The sequence below is a fragment of the Lolium perenne genome, chromosome 1, assembly GCF_019359855.2.
Source record: "Lolium perenne isolate Kyuss_39 chromosome 1, Kyuss_2.0, whole genome shotgun sequence".
Classification (NCBI taxonomy): domain Eukaryota; kingdom Viridiplantae; phylum Streptophyta; class Magnoliopsida; order Poales; family Poaceae; genus Lolium; species Lolium perenne.
In genome coordinates, this window is record NC_067244.2 from 68,703,323 (window position 1) to 68,715,327 (window position 12,005).

The window sequence follows — 12,005 nt, forward strand, 5'->3', positions numbered from 1 at the left end:
TCAAACTTCTTCCTTATCGAATATATCCACATATATATACTCAATTCATTGTTGGAAGTTTTTCATGAAGTAGAAGAATCTCCCGCACACAACTATGCCTAGTGAGCCACATACATCATCATGTATTTTTCCACTAAGTTAGTTGTCCGTTTAACTCTTGGCCTATGAACGGTATTTCAGTCATTACTTTTAGAAAAGATTTTGCAAGCGCCAAACGATTCAAAAATCAAATGACTCCAAAAATCCATTTGCATGGAGTTCCTTCATGCGTTCCTTTCTACCATGACCTAAATGGCGGCTTCACAAATAAGTGAAATTCAAATCATTTGCCTTATGGCATTTTAGCGTCAGTGTTATGTATGTGTGTTTCACCATTAAGATTTATAATAATTTATCCATCGTACATGGAGTAATGTCATAATTTGAACAACTCATTGTTTTCATTTGACCAGAGCAAAATAACAATTATTAAGTTCTTTATTATAAATTCTAAGGGCTAGATAGAATGCTAACGACGAACATAATAACACTTTATTTTGTTCCAGACGTGCATTCCTATCATATTCCTTGTCAGTCACTTAGGCCATTGTATTCTTGTATTGCGTTGTTTTGTATGACATTTCATACCAACCAATATAGTACTAATACCCAAGAATTTCATAGTGTGACTTAACTAGGAATACAACCATAACATGTATATCATTTATATACACCTGAGCTAGACTTTCTAGTATTTTCTTTTCTTTTTGCCAAAATATCTTTTGCAGTTTCTCTTTTAGCTTTCCTCATTATTCAGAAAAACACTTAACATTATTAACTTCTAGGTTTGTTGAGGTTCTTACTTTAAGTTGATCATCATATGACAAGTGTTTCAGATTTCACTATTAGTAACTTTGTAATATGATGAACAATTTCACTCATAATTTTATCCATTATATCATGACGACTTTCCGAGACCATGTCTGTACATGCTAGGCTCGTAAAGTTTTAACCTTGGTATTCGCATGTGCAAATCTGGCTTGTACCCGTTGTATGCACACGTAGAATCTATCACACCCGATCATCACGTGATGCTTCGAAACGACGAGTCTTAGCAACGGTGCATACTAAGGATGATAACTTCATGGATATGCGAATATTATTAGTGCCCCAATAGCTGGAGGATTGTGACGCCTGGCGTCTTCAACATTCATACATTCCCATAAAACTTATGAGTTTATGTAGTCTCACCAAATTTATATTCTATCATCTTGCAATAAGGTCTTAGATATCACATATATCTCATACCTTGATTATATCTGAAAACTAAATTTTCAGCTCCTTACTTTTCAAACAGATTTGAACTTCAAGTTTCACGGAGACAAGATAACTTTAGGTACTAATTGAAACCATAGCTCTTTGAATCAACAATGTGAGGTTTACTAAAAGTTTGCAATAGGACTTAATCAATTCTTGATTCTTTAACAATACGGTACCAATCCGTAAAGTTTCTTGTCAGACTTAACAGTATTTCTATCTCAATTACAAGACTAGCGCATGGTAGAAAACGGATGCCAATACTACAAAATTAATTCAAAATACTATTCAGACTATGTTTATGATAATTAGTTCATGTTTTAATCTAATTACTAATGAACTCCCACTTAATACAACATCCCTCATAGTTGTTAAGTGGTACACGATCCAAATCCACTACACCAAAACCGATCATCACGTGAGATGATGTAGCTTCAATGGTGAACATCAACATGTTGATCATATCATCCATATGACTCGTGTTCAACCTTTCGGTTTCCGTTGTCCCGATGCCATGTCTGTACATGCTAGGCTCGTCAAGCAAACCCAAGTATTCCGCGTGTGCAACATGGCTTACACCCGTTGTATGTGAACGTTGAGTCTATCACATCCGATCATCACGAGATGCTTCGAAACGACGAACTGTACAACGGTGCATACGAGGGGAGAACACTTTATTATCTTGATATTAATGTGAGAGATCATCTTATAATGCTACCGTCGCGTTCTAAGCAAAATAAGATGCATAAAGGATTAACATCACATGCAATTCATATGTGATATGATATGGCCCTTTTGTCTTTGCGCCTTTGATCTTCATCTCCAAAGCACGGACATGATCTCCATCATCAACGGGCATGATCTCCATCATCGTCAGCGTAGCGTCAAGGTTCATGGCGCCGTCTTCATGGTTGTTCACCTCATGTACCAACTATTACAACTACTTTGAAATACTACTCAACATGAAATTTAAAGACAACCATAAGGCTCCTGCCGGTTGCCACAATACAATAATGATCATCTCATACATATTCATCATCACATTATGGCCATATCACATCACCAAACCCTGCAAAAACAAACAGCCCGAAATCTACATCGATCACCATAGGCGGCGTAATTCCGGGTTAAGCGTAGTGGTACAATGTTATAGCAGTTTCCCCTGCCCGTAGGGTTTATCTCCTCCCGTCTGGCGACCAGGCGGCGAGTCTGCGTCTCCCCATCGTCTCCGTTTGGATCTCCCGTCCGACTCTGATTCAAGTTCCTATCAAGCGATCTACTCCTTGCAGATTATAAGAGTGGGCCGTGGTCTGCTCGCCCTGCTTGCGAGTTTTCAATCTGAAGGCTAGGTTTCTGACTTGTTCGCCATCATGTCAGACCAAAGATCGACGTCCAATGATGGCACTGGGCACAAGGAAGGAGATACTGGGCAAGGCCCGGTGAACATGGAGGCAGAGGTAATCAGGAAGCCGGCGGTGGCGGATTCCTCCTTCACAGGAACGGCAACAAGTGCAGAGCTGCCCCAAGGAGGCGGCATAGATTCACTCTTCGATCGTCTGGAGATTGGAGAGGATGAGTTCGATGATCTTATAATCGAGGATGCTGATGTGGACATTGCTGAAAGTACACGATGGTTGGCGGTTGCCCGCGTGCGGTGCGACAAGGGCTTCAGCCATGATGCGTTTTTTCAACAGATGCGAGCTGCCTGGAATTCGGCGAGAGAGATTACTATACGACCTGTGGGCATCAACAGGTTTGTGATCCAATGTTTTTGCCTTGGAGATTGGGAGAAAGTAACTGAACGTGGCCCTTGGCTGTTCCGAGAGTGGGCTGTCATCATAGCCCCATATGATGGAATCTCAGATCCAGAGTCTGTTGAATTGGAGTTCATGCCTATATGGATCCAAATTCATAAAATACCAGAGGCCTATAGAAAGGAGAAGGTGGTAAGACAGTTGGTTAGTCGACAGGCAGGAGAGGTGATCATTGTGGAGATGCACCCTCCGGGCGGCTTCCGAGGGGATTTTGTCCGCGTTCGTATGAAGCAAGATGTTCGCAAACCGCTTACTCGCTTCGTTTCGATCTCTTTAGGCGGAAAGAGGTCAGTGTTTGCGGTGAAATATGAGAAATTAGGCATGCTTTGCTTTGCCTGTGGTTTGATTGGACACGTCCATAAAGAATGTGGAATCGGTGTGTTTGAGGAGAAGGAACTCAAGTATGGAGATTGGATCCATGCATACCCCGGTCGTGGGCGTGCTTCTGGTCAACTACGAAGTGGTTTGCGAAGTGGTAGAGGAGGCCATGTCTTCGGTGGAGGCCGGGGTACGGCCATGGATGGTTTTATCTCGCAGGGCAGAGGTACTCCAGCTGCAGCTTATGGTACAGGCAGAGGAGCGTACGTTGATTGGCGTGATCATCCGGAACAGCGTACAAATGTCAGGGACCATGAGCTAGATGACACAGCGGCTAGTCCACGCAAACCGGAGGACTTACCTATGACTGATGTGGACAAGAACGCCAAGAAGAGATTGACTTTTGAGCAAACTAATCCTAAGGATACTGAGGTTTTAGCAATTACAAATGCTATGAATGTTGATGTTGACCTTGGCCCTACATTGAAACCTGAGGATAAGAATGATCATTCGGAGAAGGATAAGAAGAGACACAAGAGGGAAGATGGAACATCAATTTCTGGACAATCTTTTGGATCGGCGGCATCCTCCGAGGATGGCCGCCGGGACCAATGAATTGCATAGGTTTGAACTGTCGCGGGACGGGGAACTCCGCGACAGTTCGGGAGTTGTGCGTGCTTCAGCGTGCGCACCAAGCAAAAATGATGTTCCTATGTGAGACTCGGCAATCGTGTGAGCGTATCAAGCGTCTTAGAAGTCGGCTGGGCTTGCGAGGTTTTGCTGGTAAGGATAGTATTGGTTCCAGCGGTGGTCTTGCACTTTTTTGGCACGAATCAGTCTTTGTGGATGTCCAAGAGTGTACAGATCGGTATATCGATGTCAAGATGAGGATAGCACCAGATGAACCAATTTTTCATGCTACATTTGTATATGGAGAGCCAAGGACGGAAAACAGATACCGTATGTGGTCTCAGTTAATTGCTCTACGTGCAGCATCATCACTACCATGGGTTCTTATGGGCGATTTCAATGAAGTGCTTTGGCCGTATGAGCACTTCTCGATTTGTCCACGCCCGGAACACCAGATGGCGGCATTTCGTGAATGTGTACAGCTCTGTGGTTTAAAAGATCTGGGGTTCAGTGGTCTCCCTTTCACTTATGATAACCAGCGAGGAGGGAGTAGGAATGTGCAGGTTCGGCTTGACCGAGCTCTTGCTGATGATCAATGGCGCGATATTTATACAGACTCCGCTGTGGTCCAGTTGGTCTCACCATGCTCGGACCACTGTCCAATTTTGTTATCTCTTGCTAAGGAGGTGGCTGAACAACAACATAGTAATCGCTGCATGCGATACGAATTTTTTTGGGAGAGAGATTCGGCTCTAAAGGAAATAATTGATTCCTCATGGAAAAACCTGGGTCACATGACTGATCTTGGAGGGGTTAATCGTGGACTGAATGATGTGATGAAAAACCTGCACAGGTGGGGTAACCGGAAGTTTGGTAACGTGACAAGGGAGTTGGCCAAACTAAGGGACAAGCTATCTGGTCTGCAAGCAGCAAATGCCCCTAGAGAGGAAATACGCATGACAAGGGATCAGATGAACGAGCTGCTTTATAAAGAAGAGATGATTTGGCTCCAGCGTTCACGTATTGATTGGCTCCGGGAGGGTGATCGAAACACGAAATTCTTCCATCATAAAGCAGTATGGAGAGCTCGGAGAAACAAAATATCAAAACTACGTGATGAGCTGGGCGTTATCCAGACAGTGCCGACTGACATGCAGCGTATGGCTGTGTCATATTTCAAATCACTCTACACACGTGATCCTTCTCTCGATCACTCGCCTGTTACAAATTTAATCCAAGAACAAATAAATGCTGAGATGAATGAGATACTTTGCAAGGAATTTTCTGATGATGAAATTTCAGATGCGTTGTTTCAAATTGGCCCCATCAAGGCGCCTGGGCCTGATGGTTTTCCTGCAAGGTTTTACCAGCGAAATTGGGGTGTTTTGAAGAGTGAGATCATCCAAGCGGTTAAACACTTCTTTATTACAGGACATATGCCAGAAGGTGTCAACGATACATCTATTGTATTAATTCCCAAAGTTGATAATCCGTTGGAGCTGAAGGAGTACCGCCCTATTGGCCTATGCAACGTGTTATACAAAATTGTTTCTAAGTGTCTGGTGAATCGACTTCGACCAATGCTTGGTGAAGTCATATCAGAGAATCAAAGCGCCTTTGTACCTGGGCGTCTTATTACTGACAACGCACTTCTTGCGTTTGAATGTCTCCACTTCATGGAACATGGTACAAACACTAATTCATCCTTTTGCGCTTATAAGTTGGACTTGTCAAAAGCTTATGACAGGGTCGATTGGCCTTTCTTGGAGAGTACATTGCTGAAGATGGGGTTCTGTCATCGTTGGGTCCAGTGGATTATGTCGTGTGTGACAACGGTGAAGTATTCAATTAAATTTAATGGAACCTTATTGGAAGCTTTTTCTCCATCACGTGGGCTTCGCCAAGGGGATCCCTTATCCCCTTTTTTGTTCCTGTTTGTGGCGGATGGCTTATCTGCTTTATTGCAGAAGGAGGAGGTAGAGGCTGGTGGCATTTCTCCTATCAAGGTCTGCCGTAATGCTCCTGGAATCTCACATCTCTTGTTTGCAGATGATACAATGTTATTTTTCAGAGCTTCAGAAGCCCAAGCTCTGAGGGTTAAACATGTCATCAATGTGTTTGAAACTAGCACAGGGCAGTTGATCAATCCTTCCAAGTGTTCTATCCTTTTTAGTGATTCATGCTCAGAAGTTAACCAGAGTACGGTGCGATCAACACTGGGTGTGGTGCAGCAAGAGTTTGATGCTAAGTATCTAGGCCTACCCACGCCGGATGGACGAATGCACAAAGGAAGATTTCAGAATTTGCAAGCTCGTTTGAGTAAGAGACTCATCGAGTATGGTGACAGCCTGCTAGCCCAAAGTGCAAGGGAGATTCTTATTAAATCAATAGCCCAAGCAATTCCAATTTATGTTATGGGTGTTTTCAAGTTACCAATGGGAATTTGTGATGATCTCACACGATTGATTCGTGATTACTGGTGGGGTTCGAAGAATGGTAAGCGTAAAATACATTGGGTTAACTGGCAGCAACTTCTGAGACCTAAAGAACAGGGGGTCTGGGCTTCCGTGATATGCGGGTATTTAACCAGGTGCTCCTAGCGCGTCAAGCATGGAGATTAATAGAGAACCCGGATAGCCTGTGTGCGCGTGTTCTGAAGGCGAAATATTTCCCCCAAGGTGATTTGTTGGATACTGTCTTCACTGGTAATCCTTCGTCCACTTGGACAGCTATATCGTATGGCCTAGAACTTCTGAAAAAGGGTGCTATTTATCGTGTTGGCAATGGTACAAGCATCCGAGTGTGGAGGGATAATTGGATTCCACGAAGCTCATATATGAAGGTTCTCACTCCTCAACGCAATCATCGCATCCGGCGAGTTTCAGAGCTCCTCGATGAAAATCTTCAATGGAAGGAAGCACAGATTAGAGAGATATTCCTACCCGTGGACGCTGATTTGATCCTCAAAATCAAGCCATCTACACGTCTTCCTGTAGACATCATTGCGTGGCAACCTGAGAAAACAAGGGTGTTCTCTGTCAGTAGTGCGTACAAACTTGGCTTACAAGATCTGCCAGAACAACGCTCTTTTACAACTTGTAGTAACCGACCAACTGGTGCAGATTTATGCTGGTCTAGAATATGGCAGGCGTCAGTGCCTCCGAAAGTCAAAGTGTTCGCATGGAAGGCCGCGACAAATGCTCTAGCTACTGAAGTCAACAAACGGCAGCGAGGTATGAAGGTAACTGGCATTTGCAAAATTTGTTGTCATGAGATGGAGGACATTACACATGCACTTCTGCGATGCCCGCATGCTGCTTCTCTCTGGAATACAATGCGTGGTATTTGGCACATCCCACCTGCCTCTGAATTTCAGTTCAGCTCAACAAAGTGGATGCAAACTGTGTTGAATGTAATCCCATCAAACATGATTGATATGTTCCTTTTGGTGTTATGGCGAGCCTGGTATGAACGCAATGAAGCAACTCATGAAAAGCCTCTACCATCTACGGAAGGGTCCAAGAGATTCCTAACCAATTATTTAAACACACTAAGGAATGTAAAGGAAATGTCTACTGAAGAGATTCTGAAAGGCAAAAAGCCAGTTGGAGGCAAAACGACTGACACTACTCAGCATTGGACAGCGCCCCCTGCTAAGCGATGGCAGCGTCCTATTCCGGGCTGGGTGAAACTGAATATTGATGGATCAGTTAAGCTAGAAGATGGCACTGCTGGTTCTGGAATGGTTCTGCGTGATGAAACAGGCCAAGTCATCTTCTGTGCATGCCGCCAGCTCCTTGGATGTGATGATCCATATGAATCGGAAGTTAAAGCATGTGAAGAGGGTCTTCGGCTAGCATTACAATTGACTACCAAACCCATTATCGTCGAGACAGACTGTTCAAACTTAATCATGGCTGCTACAGGGAAGTCACAAGACCGCTCCGTCCTGGTGCATTTTATTTCAGAGATTAGATTTTTGAGCAGTACTAGACAAATATCCTTTGTAAAAGCGGATCGTTTGCAGAATAGGGTTAGTCACGGTCTTGCAAACTTTGCAAGATCCGAAGCGCGAACTATGGTGTGGCTTGGTTCGGGTCCTGATTGTGTTGTTCAGGAGCTAAACCTTGACCTCGATGTAACCCCTACTGCTTAATATATCCTCTTTTGCCCGCGCAAAAAAAAAAAAAGAATCAGAGCACAAACGAAGAAGACAGCCAATTATAGATGCAGCACCAGACGAAACTCATGGTTTAGCCAGTCTCTTGCAAACCAGTCATACTGAATACTGATGGTTACAACTAAAGTACATGAAGCTAGCACATACCGTCTTCACACCATCTAAGATACTTAATTAGTCCTACTTACCAATGGATTTCAACACAAACGCACTTACTCCTGATAGGTGGTAAAGGGAAATTCTATATAACTTCCCTTTGCATATTTGCCACCCACCATCTAAATCTGAAGTACCAACCTAGTTCAAGAAAGAGGAAGCTCACTTACTCCTGATAGTCTGATTCAACTGGCAAAGAAAGCTCTCCATAGCTTCCCCTTGCACATTTGGAACCAGCTCTCTCTTTCTGTCCTCTTTCTGGAGACATCAGGGTCCGCACCTATGCTCAAAACACGATCCCTCACAGCTGTTAATACCGCATCCAAAGTAGTCATTTTCCTCACAAGAGAGTTCTTATCCGCAGCATCAAGACAAAGTAAGAAGGCCTCTGTCTCTAAAATTTTCGATTCGACATCATTAGTCAAAGCTCCTTTGAATGATTGTAATGCTTGGGCAAGGATAGGCGTAGCTTGTTCTGTGCCCACAGGACCCCCATCTTCTCCACTGCATCCAGCACCTTTGGATTTTGAATTCTGCTGTGATATAGAGGGAATTCAGTAAGAGAAGAATTCAAGTGTTTGTATAGAAAAATTTGTGCAAGGCAATAAATTCTAGAGAAATAGATCATTTTATCTAACCACTGATAGAAGTGGCAGAAAGTGAAGTAAGATGCTGTTACACCACTGCCATCTCATAATGGTTAGCAACATAAATTAATTACGAACAGAGAACTATTTTAGTGGACAAAGATTTACGGCCTTAAAAATCAGCAATACAACATTTTATATACTTATGCTATCGCAGTATCATTATAACACAGTATAATCTGTAATTGAAGTCCTGCCTATGAGTAGTTATACAGGCAAGGCACGTTACAGTGACTATAAAATCCAAGCAATGCAAGAAGCCAATGCTCTCAAGTGTAATTTCATTGCATACGATCTCGTAGCTACAAACATATGAAGAAAGTTTACCGGCATCGGGAGACATAAAAGCATGGTCTTACTTACCGTGTTGTGCACCAAAGACGGAGGCCACTCCATGATGTAAGGAGTGATAGGGCAGGGAATCTGTCGTTCACTCTTAAACATCTCACACAGCTCCCCTGTTTCCAGGGAGAAGGCTAGGAACCACTCAGAGGATTTGAAGAGGTCGCTGAAATCCTTCCAGTGGCAAATGGAGAGGTACACAAAGCCATCCATAACCGCCATAATCCGCACCTTAGTTTTATCCTGCGCCGAGCACTCCATGATGTCCTTAAAAACCGTGAGCAGCGGAAACATTTTGCCTAGCATAAATCTCTCGACACCATCCTGGTCGGCTGCCCAGACCCAAGTAAGAAGGGTGTGCTCCTCGACGCTTACGACGCAGAGCTTCCCGTCCTTGGTCTGGCCGACCTTAAACCCTGAATATCCGGCTGAATAAACCCCTTTGAAATGTGGCGGCAGATCCATTCGCGAGAGCTGCAAGGTAGCTGTGTTGAGCACGAGAATGTAGCCCTCTCTATCATGTTCCCAGCAGACAAACCCATCCATCACCGTGCGGGTTGTGCGCCTGTCGCCCTCGGACAGCAGCGTCGCAGCCTCCGGGAAGATCTGCCACTCCATGGTGTTTGATGAGAAGACAGCGAGGCGTACCGAAGACCATGAGTGGTCGTGGCGGACACAGACCACGCGGGACGGCCTCTGGCCCTCTTCGGCGGAGAGTGTGTAGAACTCAAGGATGGTGCCGCGGGTGGTGTGGCGGGGATCCTTGGGGCAGAGATCCAGGGCCTTGGTTTGGGGGTTGTAGCAAGCAAGCTGCTTGGTGCCCCGGTTCTCGAGGGTGACGTAACCATTGACGTAGGGAATGGAGGAGCCGGAGAGATTGACCCCCCAAACGGAAGCAGCGTTGTCGTCTCGGAGGATGGTGCGGAAGAAATCGGTGGCGGCGTCGAGGTTCAGGTTGGAGGGGCGCCATGCGGTGGTGAAGGCAGGTACGGCGCGCATGTGTGGTGTGAGGAAGAGGGCGAGGAGGGGAGACGCGTGGAGGCCGCGGAAGCGGCGGCGGAAGGCGGGGGATGAACGGACGGCGCCAAGGAAGGCGCGGCAGGTGAAGGCCGCACAGGCGAGGCTTGGAAGGTCGGGGAGGCGGAGCAAGATCTCCCGGAGTAGGTCGCCGTCGAGAGCAGCTATGGTGGTGGGAGCGGGAGGATTAGGGTAATCCGCCGGCGGCCGCCGCGACGGCTGGGAAGCCATGGCTGATTGGCTGGTGAGTTCGAGCCCCGGCGGCCGCGGATTTGGAACGGCCGGGCCGACGAACTGAAATGGAGACCTAGCCGCTTTTGGGGGCGCCGTGCCTGATGAATCCTGTACAACGGTCCAGCAATTTTCCATTGCCTCTTTTTTTTTTTTTTTTGAGATGATTTTCCATTGGCTCTCTCGATGGAGGATATTTTGTTGGTACACATACACTTATCGACTATCGGGGTCCGACTGGAAACAAATAATCGGACCTCCCCACCACCGTCCATCCCATCTCCATCAAATGGCCAGTTTTGCATCTCATATATTTAGCAACGCACATTTTGCTGACGTGTAATCACTAAATTTGCGGTCAGTTACCTTTCTTCCACCTTATCTTCCTAAATTGTCTCCCCCAAACCAAATAGATCCGCACACAAACACCAACTATTCCTCTCCCCGCTTCTCTCCTTCTCCACCCCTCTCCCCCTTGAGAGCTGGTCGCTGCTCCTCGCTCCAGTCCCTCTGGCCGCCGGTGCTTGCACTGGTTTGTGTAGAGGTGGATTAGGATGTTGGACTCCTCTATCTAGTAGTATTAGGAGTAGGTGTAGGTCTAGATCTAGGTTTCTGGGTTTTACCCATGTGGAGTCTTGCGCCATGCCATGGAGGAGTTCATTACCGGAATTTGTGAGCAGCTGGTGGTGGTGGGTGGTGATGTGTTGGTTTCGGCGGTGCTTCGGAGGTTGAAGACGAAGGCGTCTAACAACTACATCTCCCCCTCCTCGTCAATAAAGCTCACCAGGTTCGTTGGTGCGTGTGGTCTAAACTGGTGGAGTTCCAGTTCATCTTCTTCTCTGTCATGTCGTGGAGGTGAGGGGAGAAGGGGCGGTGGAGTTGTGGTGTTCAGATGACACCGATCTCTGCTGCGATGGAGATACGAATTCGAGCTCAACAACGCAAGAGGCATCCTCGCCTCGGCGATCTTTGGTCGAAATGGTGGCTCTTCTTCAACCTCTGATGCAGAGGCCCTTCACCACTTTTGCTGGAGCTCGTCCCTTCTCTACCACCAAGTGGTGCGTCCCCGGTGGCTTGGAGGTGTGATACGTCTCAAACGTATCTATAATTTCTTATGTTCCATGCTAGTTTTATGACAATACTCACATGTTTTATATACACTTTATATTATTTTGATGCATTTTTCGGCACTAACCTATTAACAAGATACCGAAGCGCCAGTTCCTGTTTTCTACTATTTTTGGTTTCAGAAATCCTACACAGAAAATATTCAGGGAATTGGACGAAACAAAAGCCCACGGTCTTATTTTCCACGGAGCCTTCCAGAAGTCTGAAGAGGAGACGAAGAGGGGCGACGAAGCGGCCACACCCTAG

At 45.6% G+C, this 12,005-nt stretch overlaps 1 protein-coding gene across 2 annotated transcripts; it reads right to left on the reverse strand.

Moving 5' to 3' along the window:
- Positions 1 to 8,261: 8,261 nt before the first annotated feature.
- Positions 8,262 to 10,770, reverse strand: LOC127296316 (uncharacterized). Of its 2 annotated transcripts, none has more exons than XM_051326377.1 (2): positions 9,405 to 10,770; positions 8,262 to 8,927 (listed from the first exon to the last, which is right to left on the reverse strand). In XM_051326377.1, the coding sequence occupies exons 1-2, from the start codon at positions 10,767 to 10,769 to the stop codon at positions 8,580 to 8,582; spliced, it is 1,713 nt and encodes a 570-aa protein (XP_051182337.1). In that variant the 5' UTR covers position 10,770; the 3' UTR covers positions 8,262 to 8,579. The 2 variants fall into 2 exon arrangements, with proteins under 2 accessions (XP_051182337.1, XP_051182328.1); XM_051326368.1 differs by having other exon boundaries at positions 8,262 to 8,930.
- Between the last annotated feature and the right edge of the window lie 1,235 nt (positions 10,771 to 12,005).